This window comes from Plectrocnemia conspersa, unplaced genomic scaffold (genome assembly GCF_051122295.1).
Source record: "Plectrocnemia conspersa isolate PC_06_02 unplaced genomic scaffold, ASM5112229v1 ptg000003l, whole genome shotgun sequence".
NCBI lineage: Eukaryota > Metazoa > Arthropoda > Insecta > Trichoptera > Polycentropodidae > Plectrocnemia > Plectrocnemia conspersa.
Window position 1 is genome coordinate 19,290,009 of NW_028277167.1, and position 22,038 is coordinate 19,312,046.

The 22,038-nt window shown below is 29.5% G+C and overlaps 1 protein-coding gene across 2 annotated transcripts in view; it reads left to right on the forward strand.

The window, feature by feature from the left end:
* LOC148236869 (protein amalgam-like) overlaps nucleotides 1–22,038 on the forward strand; it is a 151,678-nt gene that overhangs the window by 124,730 nt on the left and 4,910 nt on the right. For both annotated transcript variants that reach the window (XM_088183258.1, XM_088183257.1), the window contains one exon: nucleotides 18,792–18,949. In XM_088183258.1, the coding sequence (XP_088039384.1) occupies nucleotides 18,792–18,949 (158 nt within the window). The remainder of the gene's footprint in view (nucleotides 1–18,791; nucleotides 18,950–22,038) is intronic.

Genomic DNA, 22,038 nt, shown 5'->3' on the forward strand with positions numbered 1-22,038 from the left:
AACGAATCGTCCGATTGTTTATCAACAGGGTGGTAGATATAAGTAACTAGGGGTGGGCTGAGGTGGAGGATGGATACGAAAGAAAATTGGAAAAGTGTATTTGTGTGTGTATGTGTGTGGGCGAGAAGGAAATCTTGGTTCGTTCGCCGAATTCTGCCGCCATGTTGACAAAACAAATGGCCGCCCATAAAAAACGAGAGCACAAAGAGGCGTCTCAAAATCAAGACGAATGGCGTCAATTCCGGCGATGGCGTTTTCGAAATTAATACCGATATTTCATCTGAACTCTGTTCGTGTATAATTGAAACGCGTTACCGTGGATAAACACGGCTGCGAAAAAAGGTTGGGCGCAGCTGCCCCGACGGCCGGTGATTTATGCATTGGCGCGCGTTAAAAACTGACGATCCGCGCGGTCGACGCGTGAAAACTAAAGCACATAAGGGATGGCTCGAATATATCAATTAATATTTTTTACATCCATTCCGTTTTTTGGGTTTTTTTAATATACAAAATGGAATCTGGCTTATTTTAAAAATGTCGATAAAAGAACAAACCCAATAAATATATATTATATCAAATATAGAGCGAACGCAGACTTGTAATACAAATTATGATTCTTTGCACTTTTTACAACCACGAGAACCGTGATTTATTTTTTTATTAACTAAAGTATTATCGAGATGCAATAAGAATTTTACTTTTGCTCATAAACACAATTTATATTTTTTAATGTGCCCAATTAATTAACTTTTCTCTTGATTGTTTAGCTCTGGTTTTTTACGCACGTATGTAAATTTGTAGATACCTTTAAATTATTTGTTCCATATATATTATTTAAATATTTTACCTTATATTCACAGTTTAATAAGACCATAAATCACATTTTCGATATGATGTTGTTTAATATTTTCAGACCCCATATATTGATTTTGGGATAAAATGTAACAAAATTTATAAAACGAATTGTTGAAAAACGTCAAGAATTTGTAACGCAAATTAATCACATAACTTAAAAAAACATAGTATTTTATTGTTTGAGGCTAAAAAATAATAATCTCAAACGAAACGAATTTACCTACTTCTGAATATTGAACAAATATAATTAATAAATACAGAAAAAAATGAAAATGGATGTAACATGCGCTAAAATAGGTAAGTGAACTGATCTGGAACTCCACAGATAGACCTTCTACATCCGTCTTTTGTGACTTTGAGTCGTGTAGTAAGTAACACAATGTATTCTACTATTGGATTACTACTACATCTGCGCATCCATTTCTCATTTATACGAGTAATAATATAATATTTATTAAATTTTGCTTTCCCGTTGTCAGCATACAAATCATTATTTTTTGTATAAATATATATAATATATACACAAAGCTTTTTTTAAACATAAAAGGTGCTGGAGCTTAATTTTTGTGAAGCGTTTTACTAAAAAAAATATATTAAATTTAAAGCAGCTTTTCTTATGTCACAAATCGCATAAAACAATTAAACAAAATTTACTATATAAGAGATTTATTTATTTCAAAATGTATTAATATGGGAGTATTGGTCAAACTGTATTCAAACCGAATTTTGGTCAATAGGAAGGCGCAAAAGTAATTATCACTTCTCAGAAGTCAAAAATTCACGTCAAAAGCAAAAATTGCTTCAGTGACGGCACGATTTTATTGCTTTTGACGTGGGTTTTTGACTTATGAGAAGGGATGGTTGTTTTATGCGCTCTCCTATTGGTCAAAATTTGGCTTAGATGTTCTTCATTTGATTATCACTAATTTTAAAATCGTAATATTGTAAAAAAATCGTAAATTAAATTGTAGCTTCTTATCATACCAATATTTCCATATTTTTTGTCGTGGTTTTTGTTATTGCTTTGGTATTTTTTGTAAGACCGGCGATTGAGAAGTAATCGAAATTTTCTCTCATATTAACTTGGGGTTAAACCTTTACACTTAATAAAAATAATGACGTCATGTTTACGTAAAAATAAGGTAATAAAAAGGATTTTTAAACATAAAAAGTACCGTTAAAAAGGTGCCGGAACGCCGTTCCACTGTGTTACATGACAAAAAAGCACTGTGTTTATATATATATACATATATACATAGTATATAGCAGCGGACTCTATTTTTATTTATAAAAATGCGCCATTGTTAAAAACCGGCCTTAGCTGCAAAGTGACATCTATTGCTTTTAAATTATATTTAACGTAATAATTTATAATAAAATATATACATAGATGTTACTCATCCCCAGATTTTCAGTCTGGTATTTAATACTTATTTTTATGTAATCATTATGTCTGATTGACTTACCTAATTTGTACATATTTACCCCGTTAACGCATTGGGCGAAGAATTATAAAAAAATATTATAAACACAAAAAATGCAAATTTATATTTATCAGGGTTCTACTTATGAATAGATTCTCAATTTTAGGAAAGGTGAAACAAGCGTTGCCTCTTAGTTATAAATTGTTATTGTCTTATATTTTCATATATAAGACGAAAATCAAAGAAGATAAAGTACATTTAATATTGCTTGAAATGTTGATATTAATAATAGTAAAGCTTTAAATAGATTAATATGGTATGGTCATTAGAATATAGCAGTGAGTTGAAACTATTGATATACTTCTAATTACCTGTTTAATATTGTATAATTTATTTATAGAATAGTATATTTCGCCACAATCCAATTTCATACAATTTTATGATGTTATACAAATATATACTTGTTTTACGCAATTTCTTGGAAACTCTTCATTTTCGTATGTGTACTATGCCTTAAATTACACGATATTCCGTGAAACTGACCTACGATATAAATCTAGAAATATGCGTAAACAAAGATTCGCTAATGCTAAAATAAAATCAAACTTAATTTAAATTACTGGATACGCTTACTAAGTTATTATATTCAATAGAAATGAACTTCACAAAGTTGATTAAACATTGATCAGACCTTGTGCCTTTTAATTATCAAAGTTATTTTTCGATAAAGCAAATTTCATTACCAATTAAGTAGTAAATTGCAAAATTTGAGATATATATTGATTAACAAAGAAAATTACCTCAACAAAGTAACAGTCTCGTGTTTCAAATCATAGATTTTCAAACTTTTATTCCAAAAGGTTGGATTCGAACATAAAGTTGTATTGTATCACTTTTGTATTGAAAAAAATAGTTGAACCTGATATTTTGTTGCACTGGTTGCCTATCCACAGATTATCATATTATCTTAAATAAAGGAGCAAAAGTGAAAATGTATTGCCTACAACTTTTTTTAATCCAGGGATTAAAGAGTAGTTCAAAATGATGGAAAATTCAAATAATTTTCAATGAGTGTGGTGTGTGTGTTATGATTTTTTTATTTTAACACTTTAAGTCCAATGACTCCAATATACGTCATTGCAAAACCATTGATAAAGATGATATATATAATTATTCATACATATATTTAATGTCATGGTTTTACGGAAAATTAAAATATATAATATTTTCATTTAAAACATTCGAGCATAAAAATTACACTCGAATTTTCAGCGGCTTGTAAAGTATATTTTTAGTTGTATTGTATTAATGCATTGAGTAATATTTTTACTTTAATAGTCAATGGAACCATTTTTATCAGCATGCCCATTTTACTTCCACTTAATAAGGACGAATAACAAACTAAAAATTATCGAGTTTAATCCTTAACTCACAACAAAAGCAAATCCTCAAAGTAGGTACTCCTATTATACCACTAATAAATTTGAACCCTCTAAAACTGTGCGATGGAACGTGAAGGATTGTAAAGCAAAGTTAAATTTACGTATTGTTGTTTTCAGATATTAAATAATTTGTATTTCAGTTTACTTTATACTTAGTATTGATACTTACTTATATATCTATTTTAGTAAGTTTATTATGGGATTATTTATATATTACAAGATATAGCAATCGTTGATCCGATTAGTATTTTGTTCATTCTGGAGTACCACAAAAATCTAATCTGGGTCCTCTTTTAATAAAGAGGACCCAGATTAGATTTTTGTTAATACAACTTACGTTGTTAATACAACATACATTTGTAAATAATTAACTTAGAATATCTGTACAGAGTATACGCACAATTTCGCTTTTTTACATTAAGACCTAGATTCACTATGAAGGTGATTAATCGACAATTGACTACCTTTCAGCATCCCCAAGTGTCACGTTGTCACTTTATCCAGATCCCCTTGTCCGGTGAAATTCTCTTACAGCTTAGGCGGAAGTGTTTTTAAATATTTTCGTCGATGACTTGGCAGTGTCGTTCGATCAGAGATGACTATTTTCTATGCACATCGCCAAAGTTTGTGATAAGGCGTCGAGAATACTCGGTTTCGTTATGCGGAGCGCGTGTCACTTTAACAATTGATTGCCGATTCGCGTTTTGTATAACGAGCTAGTTCGTAGCGTTCTTTAATATAACTCTTTTGTCTGGAATTCGAGTGAAGCGAAGTACTTCTTGCTGTTGGAGAGAATTAAATGGAAATTTCAGAGATATCTCAAAAGAGCGAGTACAAATCGTATCTGTATTTTTACCATAGTGTCTTTTGGTTAGGAACGTTGAGATACAATTCATTGCATTCTCGGCGTAGCATATACTTAATGAAGCACTTACTAAAATTGCTAAATGGCGGGGTCGACAACCCGTCAATGCTCAGTGACTTTCGGTTGCGAGCTGTATAATGCCCTAGAGAGTCGCGATCACTTTCCTTGTAATTTAAGTTATGCACTATGTTTCAGTGTTGTATGAAGTGCTTTCTAAATAAAATTCTGAGCTATAAATAATATTTAAATTTATAAGATCTGTTTGAATTTTTGCATTTTATTTCGTTTTGTTGCATTAAAGTAAATAACAACAGAAAGAAATTATAATACTATGTAATTAAAACTAATTTTTAAACATAATTATTGACAAAAACAATTTTTGAAGATGGAGTAAAAAATACAAATAGATTGATTGTTAATTATTTTAATATGAAATATATTTATGATTTTTTTTATTGAGCCTAAGCCACTTTTCTTTATAGCTAGTACGTTTTAAGGGGAGGATATGTTTATTCCTAAAATTCCATTAATTCCTAGCGATTTTATTTTACGCTTCAAGCAGCTATAATTCTCATTTCGCCATACCTTCTCTGTGGCAATGAATAAGTCAATTATATATCTTAAAAAAATCTATAGAAAGGTAATTTATAACTCATATTCGACTTACATTAAAATTTAACAACACCATACGTATTTTTTTATAATAAATTTGCCTATTTTTAGCCAATTATGGTTACTGTCTAGACATGTTAATGTAAACGAAACGAAAATTTACTTCACTAACGTCGGTATTAGAAATGAATTTTTAATACATTTATTGTTTACACTTATTATTATACTATATAAAGAATACATGAGTTTGAAAATACATATTAAATTGGGTTCGATTCCAAAGACTAAGAAAAAAATGATGAATTTTTGATATAAAAAGTTTTCCTTAACGTCGTAATTATTGCTCAAATATTTGATGAAAAAGTTAATGTCGATGTGTTCAGAATTAAGAATGAAATTTTTCGAAAAAGTTATACCCAATATTTAGCACTGTAATTTTTTTTTAATAAGCAAATATTATGTTAATAAACGTTTTGTAATATGTAAAATTAATTACTAACGTTTATCTTTTAATTATAATCATATACTGTTCATTATTAAGATAGTTCACCCCAACCTAAACTTCCCCTTGATAAATACGATATTGTCTCGAAGGTCGGCAAATTCATAATAATTAAACTAATTAATAGCTTTGCTGAAAGACCCGCCTCACTTCAAAAGCGACTGTGTAAGAGAGCTGGATACATGAAGGGGTCCAAAAACGTCTTTGACCCATCGATTTCGTCGAATTGTAAATAAACGAACCCCTGAAACGGCCGGGACAGAATCTGGCGATAAGGGATTATCGCGAGTAAATGCTAAATTAATTATATCAGAAGGGCGTTTCGGAAGTTTGTGTCGATAAAAGGTTTCGGTATGGTTTGAGAAGCGCGCGGTAAGTTAAACAAAAGGTGAAACAATTCAACTTAAAAATCTCTGTCTGACCTCTTGAATTATGCATAATAGTTTTTCGGCGATAAAGATAAAGTTTAAAAGTGAAAAAGTTGTGGCTAACTTAAAGCAGACGAACAAAAACGCTTGGTTAATGATTAATGTCAATCTGCAACAAAGGGAAATTTTGTTAGATAAAAGCTTTTAAATAAATCATTTTACAAATTGCCCACACACTAATTATATTCAATTACTTAAAGTTTTTCGATTATATACAACATATTATATTATAAACTGAGTGAAAAAAACAAAGGTGAGAATGTGATATTTATATAAATTAATATTAATATTATTTATAATAATAAAAAAATGTAGCATATTTATTTATTATATAATACGGTTATATATAGTTATATCAAACGATTTGTGAGGTTAGTAAAGGCTAAGAATACCTAATATTTTTATAATAATTATAATATTGATATAAACTAGACACGATAGAAACCATAAAACGTTAATTAGAAACTTTTAATTCATAGCCGCAGTATTCTTATAAATAAGATTTAATTTTTAATATACACTAAGGTTAAATTTTGTAATAAATGTTTAATTAAAATTAATTTTAGATTATTTAATGAAAATTTCGGTTTAGTTTGATTAACAATTAAGATCGCAATTGATTACTAATATCACAAATTTCATGTCAAATTTATTTTATATCTTAATTAAATAGTTAAATATAAATATTTAAATAAACTTAAAATATAAATAAGTAAATGATGTGAACATTATAATAATACCAGAAGTTTTGTAAAAAAAAACCTTTATGTATTTTTAAGCGATGTTAAATATTTATAAAATCGACTGTCTTTTCATTGTAACACATTTATGATATCAACACAATTATATAATAGTAAACTTAAATAAAAATAGGATACAGATCAAACACAATCGAGTGTACATACTGATAAGTGTCCTTGTGTCAAACACAGTGAAAAAATATCTACGAATTGATGGAAAGGGAGGCAGTCATAAAAAAGAGAGTTGTTTTATGATGCGAAAAACTGTTTTATCTCTCTATTTTATAGAGTAGCGTAAACTCATAGTCAATACGCATTTTATAAAATATATCTTTATCTTATTTTTTGGTTTTATACTCGAGATGTGTCTGTAATTTTCAACGGATGTTATAAAAACATTTAATATATTATGTATTAATAAAATATTATTTAAATTTGAATAACGACTATGTAGGTTTATTGTGTGTGTATAATAAAAAACGTAACATCCATTATGAAAATACAGCGAGACATTACGGTGTGTGTGCATAAGAGAAAATCGTTAATAAAATGCTTTCCAGGCAATATATCCAAGTGCTTAAAAGCGCTCAACGGCGATGCGTCGTTATGGCGAACGATAACGCCGTTATAAAATTCAGCGGCTCTACACCTTCGGCTCGGATGTCGAATTCGTCCTTTGCGAATTACGTACAAGAACCGCAAACATGGTATAAAAAGCAAGGACGAATTTCTTACATAATGTGTGAGGGTGATACGAAAAGCTCCATTACATTTATTCATAGATATTATACTCTAGTATGAACTATTGTTTACGCAAAAAAATATAAAATTATGTTTTTATTTTTTTTGTATTTTTGAATTTTATTTTTGAACTATATAAAATAGTTTACAAAGCATAAAATACCTATAAATAAATATATACATATATATAGACCTTTATACACAGATGTTTATGGTTTATAAAAAAAATCTAATAAGGTTATTATAAAAATTAAAACTATAAAAAATAAAATCACTTGATAATAAAAAAAATGTATTTTATGGTTTAAGAGGTAATTGTTAGTAACAACGTTAAATTCATCTAGAATATTTGTGGCGCAAAAAACAGTAATAAATCATATGTATTTAATTGTATCAAAATACATTAAAAATGAATTTATTAGCAAAAATATATCTCATTGCTTAACAATTACTATGAGAGTCACTTTTTGTGACTATTTTGTTTCTATTTATTTATTATTGTTATTGTTCTGTTATTTGCCTATGATGCAAATATTTACTCTATTAACGATTTGTATGTTATTTAAATAAACCTTAATGCAATAAATTTGTGCAATTATAGCCAATTACGCGTTAAAAGCGCAATAAGCAAAATGTTACTAGTCTACGATCCATTGAGTGCCTTTGTTTTATCGAGAAGCGCATACTATACACTGATTAATCAGTTAAACGCATAACCCAGTGGACTTCTGTGCATTTAAACATATACAAATAACAGGTGGAATGTAAAATAACAATGGCAAGGTTGCCAAATCTCATATAACACATATTCTGCTTTACAGTTAAAAAGATTACTCAAAGTTTTCTACTATTTTTAATATTTATTTTTTATATGTATATCAAAAAATCTTTAGGGTTAGTTTTTTTACATTAAATGCCCATAACTTTCTATAATAAATACTGTTTTCGACATGATTTCATGCGCTCATAGAGAAAAGTAACTATTTTTAAACGTATCAAGATATGAACTTTTCATATCGCCCTCTCATAGGTACAAACGAATGAGAAGACTAAAGTCGACCGCACACATCCGAAACGGGAGTGTGTTTGATATATGGCCTCCTTTAGATCATCACGCCCTTCTCGCGCGCGTCGTCATCGGCGCTTTATTGCGCGAGAAATGACTGACGCCAGATCGAGATTGGTGTAATACGGCCTTTACGGGAATAACAAAAAAGGCAATATAACAAATATGTGTGCTGCTGTATGAAAGATGTGTCGTGTTTGAATTGAGCGACGTGACTGGTAGATACACGTATGACAATATATTGTGCCTATTCATGTGTTTTATTGTGGCGTGTATTATGTTTTGTGGCTTCTGAAAAAATATAAAATATAACTAATAATTTAGAGAACCCGCACTAGAAATTGTAGAGCATCATTATGTTCTAAATATACATATATATAATATTATATATATGTATATTTAAAACATGCAGCTGGATTTCTGCTTGCACCTCTCTCCCTATTAAAAACCTATTAAACTCATCGTCGATTGCTTTTTGCAATAGTCAGGATTGACTAATTACCTATTTCCTAAAATCACATGAGAAACTGTCCTAAGTAGTAATTAAGTTATTAATATTTTTGGCGAATTCTCTCTTTTCTGCGTGTTAGATGAGAAACTTATTTTAGAACTGAGTGCTTCAAGTTCAGCGCCATTTTACCTTGATCATCAAAACGAGATACACCATCGCGTCGTGTTGAACGCGTATTGAATATCCAAAACATAAGTGTTAGTTCATATATTTTTAACTACGCGGCTTATAGTATAGTATCAGCTTTTCCAGCAGTTAAAGAAGAGGAACATGACGGTGTCCTCTTGTTCCTCTTTGACTTGTAGACAATCTTCTGCCGTTTCCAAGGTTTAGCAAAAGTTTCATTAGACAAACGGACGTAACTATTTTTTTTATTAGGGTACTAATGAGCAAAAATTGTATCATTCAATTAATACACAATTATATCACAGAATGGCAATGTAGTTCAACTTTAAGCAGCGTCCTAAAAAGTAACTTAAAAAAAATTGGATCAGTCAAATGTTGTAGTATTTATACAAACTAAATATATTGCCATACATTATATTTTAAAGTCCAATAAAATGTATAGTACTATGTCTGTTAGTCTCTGATTATTTAGAGAACAGATTTTCGAATGTTTGATTATATATGAATTAATCGCCAAAATAACTATCAACATTTATTGTTAAAATACTGTTAACTAGCAATATTTACTGTTAAAAACTAGCAACATTTACTGTTAAATAATTCAAATAAATTCATACATGTTAATCCTGCTATATATTAGTTTGTGAATAAGTAGTTTTATTTTAAATACATAAAATCATATTGTGTAATATACTGTATTTACATATATATGCTGTGATGTAAAAGTATTGAACTAGACCACTTGTCCTCAAAAAAATATAAATAGACACCAATAGTAAAAATGTATATCTGGCTCACACGTATTGCTCTTTATTCTTCTAATGATTGAAAGTTTCTTATTCATGATTAAACACGAAAACTTGAAATGTGTCTACGAAGGTAATTTATAAATCAAATTTTTTAATAGCAAAGAAAATTATTTTCATAACCGTAAACCGACACAATTGGTGAAAAATTGGACATCGTATGATAATATATAGATTTTTACTATATTTTTTTATGTCTGTAAACAAAAAATATCATCATTTCTTATACAAATATTATATCAACATGAGTGTATTGTTATTTCGATGCTTGAACAAAGTGTTTCCATGAAACAATGGAACTTTTGAGTGTTTTCTGAGAGTTTGCCAAACTTACACATCATCCCTTCCTTACCACAAGACCTAACCAAATAAGATAATTTCTCATGGTTTGATTAGCTAATAGTCGAGCCCTAAACTAAGGTCAGATACCATCTATCACATATGTTGTTTCGAACCACGTACATAATATATTGGGCAAAATTATATAGCGAATATATTTACTGAAACGCTTTTTTATTTATATTTTGAGTTATACGAGTGTTATATGTGTTATACGCGTACACGTGTAGCGAATAAGGGCCGTACAAATTACGAGGTAGGGGGCATAAATGCAAAATGAAGAGGACTTAGAATGTTTATGTGCATGCGAATGTGTATACCCTTTTTGTTACGCCGATGCGGCCCTGTCACATTGGGGCGCCTCATTTTATATGCGGCCCGGTACGAATAGAAAAAGAGCTCGCGGACGGGCGGCAAATGGGATGGGGAAAAAAGGGAAACTGAGGTGAGCCGAAGGTTTTTCCGAGAGTGAGAATAGGAAAACAGACACTTAGAGACATTGTAAATTTGGTATGTCAAACACTATGAATGATATACCTGTCTCGATACGGATATTTAATAAAAGCTTCATTTAAAGCAAAGATAACCAAAAAAAAGGTACTCAAAAATATAATAATACTTTTTTACGGTTAACTTTATTATTAAATAATGAAAAAATGTTAATTTAACTGATATTTTTTAATTTAATATAAATTTTAAATATGATCTAAATTATAAATTAGGTGAGACAATTTCTATTTAATATTTAAGTTAGTTTTGCATTACAATAAATATTTAAATCTTTCAACAAACAACTCTCGGGGAGTTTAGGTGACTCTTTTTTCTTTTTTTTTCCTAGGGGGAAATTTTCAAAAGACAAGCATTACTGGTTGGTAGTAGTTACAATTTTTTTCCACTATAACCCCCATTCCTTTACCACCTCTTTAGGAACGGCTTTCACGCAATGCTTCAGAGAGGCAGCCTCTTAAAGCTCTTAGACATCTTGGCTGCCCTTTAGATAACTCCTTGGTTTTATAAGATCGCCTGTTTTTAAGCCTGTTTTTCTAAGGCATTAAAAGGTTTGCTCCGCTTGATTCATTTTTGGGCTGAACTCTCCGAAACGAAGTGAAAGTTTTGAATAGAAGTGCAGCTATGTGGTATCGTTCTAACTTTATATACCATCAAGAGAAGTGGAGGAGGTCAACGTCCCTTTGAGCAATCCAGAAATTATAGGGCAAAACTTGCATCTTTTCCTTCGTACACATCTAATTACACATCCTGGTTGTCTTTATTTTAGTATTATATAAGTGTAGAAACGGTGTTTGCTACCTGATCTCTTGAAGACAATATCTGGGGGACCGGTTTTTTTTTTGTTCAGTTTTAACGGTCTATATGCATATTGGTTTGCGTCTGCGCTATAGTTTCTGTTTTACCAATAATTGCTTTCAGCAAGTAGATTAATAACTAGTGTTATCATGTCTTTCGTTAAAGCCTAAAAGCAGCTATGATATTTAGTAAGATTGAAAACTGCAAATCAATTAGTTTTAGGACCTTTTTAACAGGTTTTTAACAACTAATTTTAACGTGAAGTGATGATACGATAACATCGAAAACTAACGATAATCTGCCACAAATATGTTCATGTTCTTAAGCTCCATCGTCAAATGGACAATATGAACAAAAATAATTATAAATAAAAAAAAGTAAATAGAGGTACAATATTTTATCCAAAAGTTACGTAACCATGATTAAGGAAATATTGAAAAGATATATTAAACGTATTTTTTATGATTTTAAAATTAGCTTAATTTATTTATATATAATATATATATTGAAAACTATTAATGATCTATTTATAATCAATTGGGCAAAATGTATACAGTCTACTTTTATATAAATACTATTCTGATAGTAATTACAAGCAGTTGTTAAATATTTAAGATTTGATTAATACTTTTTAAACTGTAATACGTATTATTTGTCAGTTAAAATATACATTATTTTTATATACTCTTCATTTTTTTGTAATGAAAATAATGTGATTTTACGACACTATATCGATCCAAATGCCTTTCTTATTATAACATCCCGTATATAGGCGAGAGATTGGAAGCGAGATCAGATGGGATGAGAAAGGGTTAACTGGAAAAAGGAGGGGGAAACTGAGGTTTGCCTCAAAATAAAGTAGGAAAATAGGCAAAAAAGATTCGTAGAATAAACACGCATTGGGATTTGAATGTCGTGTATCAATCTCGCATCCCTTTGGTGACATGTCTTGTACTAGTATAAAGTATACTTACACACGCGACATGAACAAAGTATGTGTTGAGATTCTCTATCTTCAATTTAAGAGCACAAAGAAAAAATCTGGCGGAAAACACGCTTAAGAAATAAAACCGTTTGTTCGAGAAACTAAATTATTCATTCAGATGCTATATAAAACTAGGCTAAATGTGTATATATATGTAAACTTATTACATTAAATACTATGTACATACATACATCAATGTTAAAATGCGGTCAGCTTTTGAGGGCGGATTTTTTTTATTGCAAAACTGTTCCTTCAGGGACGAAATAGTTCACGTTAACCTTTTTACACAACGCTTTTTTATTACCAAATAACAACCAGAAATGTATAGATACTTTACAAAACGAAAAGAGTGGTCTATATAATAATAAAATATTGTTTATGTTTGTGCGGTGAGCTGAAAAATTGAATTTTTATTTTCGAAGTATGTTAAAGGGTGGGAATTCAAGACACAATATAAAACACAGAAATACATATGATGGTGCTCGCTTTGGCACGCACCACATGCCTATGTTTGCGCTTTATGCTCATAATCTCACGCTTTGCGCTTATAATCTCTCTAATAGTCTCCCGTTCCACGCACGCAGTACTAAGCCACCTCTCTTTGTTTCTTCACTGCGCGTTTATTCCCATCTGATTTCAGGAGAAGCATGTCCATTGGATGCGGTTTATTTTTAAAAGCAAAGATTTTTAATAAATTAGCAGGAGTTGTCTTTTTATGAATTTATATTTTGTGCCTTTCAAATGCTCATAAAATTATGATCAAAAATACGCTTTAGAGAGTCAGTGAGATTGATTTCGCAACTTATTAAAATTAATTTGGGAGCCAAATCATGCTTGTATGGCTAGTAAATCATTGTTTTATTTTATATAAACGCTCTTGTATACCAGCGATCGTCGTCGCTCGTCGACAGAGAATATAAATAATTTAATACATATATAATTTTACCGCAACTAAACATTGCCATTTAAATCACTATTTTGTTACTAAGCAAACTTATACTAACAAAACCAAATAGAATAGTTTAAATAATGTTCTTATATTACTCCATGAAATAATAAGAAAATCACGCCAAATTTTAATAAGAAACATAACGAGCTTATGTTCGTAGCGATAGATGTATACTTAATAGCTGTAAGTCACAGTATACATAATATACAAAGATACAACCACTTAAAGTTTGATATTTGCTTAAAAAATGTTATAATATTTCAAATGCATTAACTTTGCATATTTATAAGGTAAAGTGGGTCATAATTACACAATTCTCTCTCATAAATCGTTCTTGTAAAATACGCCGTTGAAACCTTAAACTCTCATTTTTATTTTTAAAATATTCAATGTATTATTTTTTCAACCAATATCAAAAAGCCATTATCCAAATTGAGGAATAATGCGTTAAATAAATAAAAATTGGCAATAAGTATGTCAAAATGGCTTTTAAAGGAAAAAGTTCTTTTCAGATACCCCACCTCAACATGTCATAAGATTGCTAGTCGTTTATGTTGTTCCGTTAGATACCTAAGGGTTAAAAAGGTCTCTTCTTATTCAAACTAACCTGAATGTCTTCTTCAAAAAATCGATGTCTACGCCTAACTATGAACAAAAACTTTGATATACGTCTTCTCTAAATGTTTGTAAGCTATTGTTAAAAGGTTAATTTGTAATTTGTGGTCTTATTCATATAACTACTTTTGGTATCGAATAAGTTCTATATAATTAATGCAACTACGAGAAAATTTCCTAGTCATGGGAAAATTCTGCCATCTTTAGAAAACAATACATAATGTTTTCCATAAAGTCATATACAGCTTATTAAGCTAAAAAAAATCTAAAGCTTAAATTACTGTAGTATTAAAATATAAATTTTAAAGAGTTATACTTCATAAAATCAATTATATATGTACTGCTTATTGTCTCGATATATTTTTTCGGGTGCTAAATAAATTTAATTATTACTTTCATCTGGCTGACTTGATTGTCTTTTTCATTGTCAATGGCATAGATATAAAACGAATTCTAGCTAAATCATATTCACCGATTTTAGTAAAATTACAATCGAACTTAATCCACAAACAATAAACTCCGACCTTATATAATCATAAAACTGATTGTGATTTGTTCAGAGAAAACTTTGACAAAATTATCGTCCCCTAAAATGCAATGATAAAGTAGAACAGGCAGTCACTTAACAAAGGCAATTCAAACAGCAGTTTGGAAAGTCACAACTAATGTAAATACAAATGAAAAAAGGGAAAATCACTCCGTAATATTAACAGAAAAAATAAGAGAAAAACGTATGTATTTTATAGATTACCAAACGAAAAAAGAAAATTTAATAAATCCGTTAAAAACTAACGGTTCTATTAGATGAATTAAAAATTATTTTATTCATAATTACTTGAAGAACTTCTCGGCCTCAAAAAGCAACGATTACACGCTGTAGAAAGCTACGAAGAAGCTAAAGCAACCCATAAAATACTCGCCGTCAATTAGAAGCGGAAACAATAAATGGACTAGAAGTGATAAGGAAAGAGGTATTCATACCATACAATCCTGTGACAGAAACTACAATAGATACAAAGGAAATCGCAGATTATTTTAAAGTACCCCTTCAAGCGAGTCCAATAATTTGAAGAAATAAAAAAAATATATTATTAGACACAAATCTAAAAAACGCCAGGATTTGACCTAATTTCAGAAAAATTACTAAAAGAATTATCGGAAAAAGGAATAAAAATTATCACGATAATATTTCATGCTTATATTAAGGTTGGAATACTTTCCCTCGTCATATAAAGTAGCAGATGTAATAATGATACCAAAACCAGGGAAACGACTCAAAAGAAACGTTTTATAGACCGATAAGCCTGTTACCTGCAACCCAATAATAATAAATATAGTAAATTAATATTAACAAATAAATAAGTGTTATATAAAATAAATTAAATTTTGTATAAATATAAATGGAGAGAGTTTTCTTTACATGCCAATATCACCTTAAAAAAAATTGACTTATCTTTACATGTATAAATAAATAAAAAAAAAGCTTTATCAAGTATATTGTGCATATTAAAAAAACATATATGTGATTATAATATAAATAAACAATAAGTTGAATAATAAATACAAGTATAAAGAAACGTCAAACATCTTAAAAAGACTCAAGAAAACGCAAAATTGTATATATGAAAATAAAAAAACATACCATTTAACTTTATATTTTATATTTAAATAATGTAACTCAAAAATTAAACCAATTATGATAATTAGCTAACTTAAGCACTATAAATATTGCAACTCTCAACTTTTAATAAGTCTTAAGAAATAAAAATTGTAATCGCAACTTTATAGTATCGATTTAGTAACGAGCTTTCCATCGTAAAAAACGATGGAATTTTGACTCAATAAATAAAACTTTTGGTGCTATTTCATGACTGGAACATTTAAAATTCGTTATGATATAGCATTTTATGTTTATTTCTCTAGTTAATTCATAAAAGTAGTAGAATATGGCAGACGAAAATTTAATATTAAAAGAAAACGTTTTAATTAAATATCGAAAAGGCGGACGGTCTCCTATTTAAATTACTAAGAGCTTATGTACCTTTTTATCTCATACCAGAATACCATCTGTAAGGCCTGGACTGCCACGGGTTCGAGTCCTTGTATCAGACTAATTTTGATTTATAAAAATGCGTTATTATGAAAAAGTAAATTGTAAATTATAATATACGTAATAGATATCACTGATTTCTAAAGTGATTAATATTTTCTTGCATGTATTGTTTATGTCTCATTGACTTATTCAGATTGTACTGATTTACTTCGTTATAACGCATTACTTTTGTCATGTTAAAACGAAAGAATAAAATAAAAAGATGGTCATGAATCACACAAAAATATACCAATTACCATCCTCTATGAATGCTAACAACGTTATCCTAAAGTTGTAGGCTCATTATAAATCGACTCTTGGAGTCACTACTCAAATTAGTGACATAGTTTCTGATGGAATATATGGTTAATAAGGATAAAATTAAAGCGATAAAATTTACAAAAAAAATAGCTTCGCCTTCTTGACAATTCAATTGTGTTTAGATTGTAGATTAATCTTTGAATTTTCAGTAGAAAAGTGTTCAATTTAAAAGAAAATTAATGCAGAATATATATCGTAAATAATTAAATCTAAACGCGCATTCTAAAATAAATATTATTTGGCTTCATCAACGAAGAGCTATGATAACTAATTTGTTATAGGTAAACCACATTTTTGCATAAAATTAAAAGAAAGGTATAATAGAATCTCTCCTTAATTATAATATAAAATCCTTTTTATACAAATATAAAAATAAACTTTTTAAACACATTTTAATGAAAAAAAAACATAAAAATTCGAGGGTAAAATATAACGCTCGTATGTCACAAGGAATGCATTGAGTTTGCTTTCGCATAGTCAAGGCAAAGTGTACACAAATTCGACAGACAAAACTTTATAAATAACATCTAAACCATACCAAGAGAGTTAAGACTAGAGTCTCCAATTACTCGAACCATCAACTACTCGAGTATCGAATATTAAAATTTTAAAATACTCGAGTACTCGAGTACTTTCGAGTATTTTCCAAATGTACCAAAATAGCTATTATTCAAATTCGTGCGCATATAAATAAATAAATCAAATACTTAGTATGTTTATTTTTACAATTATTTTAACTTCACGAACATACTTTTTAAAAACAATAATGCAAAAAGTGTCTCGAATTTAATATTACTGCTAACCTTTGGTTTTATTATTCCCGTTATGGAAAAAACCCTTTCCGTTGCTGTTGATGTTGGTCTTATTGTCATAACGCGTTGGATAAGGCTTCTAATTTATATCTGTTCGCTTTTTATAGATATAACATTTTTTGAACTCTCTTTTTATGTTCTCTTCTTTCATTCCCTTTTCTGCTTTTCTCTTATTTCCTTCGACTATTGACAAAATAGTATTTTGTAATTCTTCTTGAATAGATTTTTTTTCTTAACAATATACAATATTCTACTCCTTCTGATTAATGCGAAGAATTTAAATCTATATCCTTCGAAGATGTATTTGGGTGAATCCCTTTTACTCTAGAGCTAAACGGTTCGCAAAGAACTGACTTTACTTTAAATGCCTTTAAAACACACAATTGTTTTAATTTATATTTTAAGCTGAAGGATTAGTATAAACAATTTACAACACTTTACGCTACAACTGCATAGTCATAAAACCTAAAAAAATTTTTTTTAATATTTCATATAGTTCATTGCCATAAATTAGTTAAGTCGGGACTGTCGGACTGAAAACACAAAAGAAATTTCTCCGTCGTACTATGCAACTATGAAACTATGAAAACCGACCGGAACTATGCAACTATGATACTATGAAAAAATGATACCTGATAGTAACCGCTCTAACTCGGGACTTCGGGCATAAACGCCAAATAAAAGCAAGACGTTAACCTTTACCGGACCGAGTTAAAGTTATTTTTGTTTCTGAAATATTTAAAAAAAATTTAATTTCGAGTATTAATCGAGTAATTTTCAAAATACTCGATTATCAAGTACTTGAAAAATAGACAAAAATACTCGAGTATCGAGTACTCGATTACTCGAATTGGAGACTCTAGTTAAGACATTAGCATTAGCATTTTTATAAATTATTTGTTAGAACTATAAGTATAAGAGGGAATAAGTGACGGCTCAAATAAGAGTAGCTCCATTTCTATTGCTATAATATTTATTATTTAGTTTTAAAATAATCAAAATATTATAAATTTAAACTTTTCTCTACGTAAATATATATATAGTATACATACAAAACATCATGAATTTACATAAATGAATAAATAACTTATACTAGATTACTTAATTGTGATATAAAGAAAATATATGTTTAATAAATAAATTGCTAATCGTTGTTTTATATTTATCAGGCACTGTGCCATTTATTCTGTAACTATATTTTAGCTTAAAAATTTTCAACAACTTGTAAGTAATTTGTTTTAAATTTATTTTTCAGTTTTATATATTGGTATCACGATGGAGCTGTGGTTAACTATGCGGCTCGCGGTGGCGTTAGCGTGGAGACGGAGAGACGTACAAGAACATCTCGATTGTTAGTGGCACGAGCCGGACCAGCAGACTCCGGAAATTACACTTGTGCCCCAAGCACTTCTGGTATGTAATTTTTAAAATATTTTCTTTTAATATATAGTTGTATATGAATTAAATATATTTTTAACGTTGAAGAGCAATCATGATTAACAAAAAAAGTATTTTACTAAGAGCAAGATAGTGCTTATAGTTCCCTATTTGCCACAATCGATTGAACGCAAATGTCAGATTCGTAAAAATATTTTTTAGAACTTTAGCTAAGTCTGCACATTCCACACAACAGCAAATTGAATTTCAAAATCGTATAGAGAAAACCACCGATAATTAGAAGTATTAATCGATATTGTGTGTTTATAATGTAGACTATTATTTGACATTATACATCAAAAAAACACATCATTTTTATTTTTTTCAATACTGTTTTAACATTAAGTTACTACATGATTTTATTATAATAAACCTTATTTCGGTTTATTACTAGTAATTTAAAAACATTTTTATTAGCTAATTTATAACATTAATAATCGAAATAAACACCATCAAAATTTACATATATTTATTTAATCCGGTGGTGTCAAATTCTAGAGTAATAGAGTTGATAAAATCTCGATATGCACTTTTGGCAGTAGCTTGGTTGTTCAAGACCTTATTCTGTAGATAGTTATAAAACTGCTTTTATAAGTAATAATACGTCATCGAAATTTTGGTGAATAAGGCAATATTTTATTGCCAACTCGTTAAAATTTTATAGTCAATTGTGATGTGTGATCGCACATTATCGTGCAAAAGAATTGGGGTTTTTATTGCATTTTATCTATTTATTGCTGATAACTCAGCTGTAAAAGTTTCACAAAAATTAAAAAATAATCGTGAATCATTTATATTTCAATGTTAGAATCCACTGTAATGGATTCCTACTGGAAAATATTTTTAAGCACAGACCACACTCCATGCCATACTTCGCTAAAAAGCAGAGGTTAGTTTGCTTTTAGGATGGCCTACACAGTCACCAGAGCTAAATCATATTGATTATTTATGGAAAAAATTAAAAGAAAAGGTGCCAATTGCAAGCCTAAAATTGCAGATGGAATGGAGGAAATTGTCTCCGTCCACCCGCAAGTCATTAGTTGGCAGTATACCAAAAAGGGTTGCAGCTGTAGTTATAGCTAAGGGTGGGCCTACTAAATAATAAAAATAAGCTTACAATATACAACTTTAATCGGTTTTATATTTATATTTTTACGATTTTTAAAGATATAGCACATCCATTTGGGTACCTCATTATTATGTCCAAACCTGTACACTGCAAATATAACGTTGCTGCAACTGCATTTTAATCTAGGGCCTAAAAATAAATCCTTTAATCTAGGGCCTAAAAATAAATCCTTGGCAATTAACACATTGTATCTAAATTTTAAATTGAAAAGAGACAGCCCTATAGTGATTTTTTTAATTCATCTCATTGTATTATATATGTATTTTTATATTCTTATATTGCCTCGATTTCGTTATACAATACATAATGTTCAAAGAAATACACGCACCTTGGCGCGAATAATAGGAGCACACGCTCCAGAGATTGATGCTAGAATTTAACCTAACACATTGATGGGCTCTCAAAGGAAAGTGTACGTTGAAGAAAAAAAAATATAAGTAACAAGACACTTCACAAATGGCCGGGAAGATCAATGCGAGCCCTCGAGTACAAAACTCATTGACGAAGCTGAGAGATTAATAGGGCGGAATAAAAAAGAGTTTCACGATAGAAAAAAACAGGTGAAATAAGGCAAGAATTGGAGTAATGTTAACCCATTATTAACCTAACCTGCTTCGATTCGATTGATTTTATTTCTATCCGAACCGCGTCTCGAGCTAACGGATTTGGAAGAAATTCAAGCGCGGATCTGGCGATAAGGCAAACATTAACGCGACTCTTTGATACTAACAAACAGACTTGGTGTGTATGTGTATATGGAAATTGTCGAACGATCCTCCTTTTATGTTCGCATATGTCTAACGCAGTTCTTGGCAAATACGCTCCTTTGGCATGCGGCCTAATGATAGCCAACTTGGAAAATTTCAAAGTTGAACTTCGCGTGTGAATTTTGTGCGCCATATATGAGATGTGCACGGATTAACTAATGTATCTCGGAAATATGATTTATAATATGCTTTCCAGAATAAAAATATTCTTGGAAAAATAATCGAGATACTTTTATTCACTTGATTTATATGCATAGATCTATATAGTATTGCGTTCTTTAAAAAATTGCATAAAAATATATTTTAAATGATAATCTAATACAGTGCTATCCAAACTTTCACGTTTTAATACAGGAATAAATAGATTCAAAACATTTATTGATAAACTTTACGTGATATAACATACTTCGGCTATAGATACTTAGGCTGAGCTGCTGAAAATTGGAATAATTTTAAATACTTCTATTGATACAAGTACACGGTGAATTTATCTATTTTGCGTACAGAATAATTTTGAATACTTTGAGTAACAATTTTAAGAGGCAATGTAAAATCCTACAAAAAAATTAAATTTTAATGCACTTATGATAGCTTGAAAAAAAAAATCCATCTATAGAATTTTTATTGAAAATAAGATGTGTGACATTGTCCAATAATTATCAGAATGAAGTTAAGATCTAAAGAACCGCAACATGGATCTGTACAAGGCAAATGAGAAATAAAAATATTGGTAAATATTTTAAAGAGACAGAACTTTGACTCTAATATAAATGCGCTGTTGCTGCTGTACGTTATCATTACTTTCAGAGAATTTTCTTTACGAAAAAGATTCGGAAAACGAACCTTTCATTGACACAAGTAGATTTTATACAAAATTGTAATAATGCAAAGACGATGAGTTGACGTATTAATCTCGCGTACTTCATTAAAAATATTTTCCTGAAGATGAAAATACTCAACTGACATTGGAAGAAGTGGAAATTAAAGATAAATGAGTGATAAATTCCGTGAATACATATATTCTAGAAAAACTGTTGCATTTGATATGAACCCATAAATTATTAAAAAAATTATTTCAAGTGCATATGAACGCGAATTTTCGTAGATAAATATAATTGCCACCCCCAACAAAACTTTCGTTGAAGACTAAGAAAATATCAGCATTATTA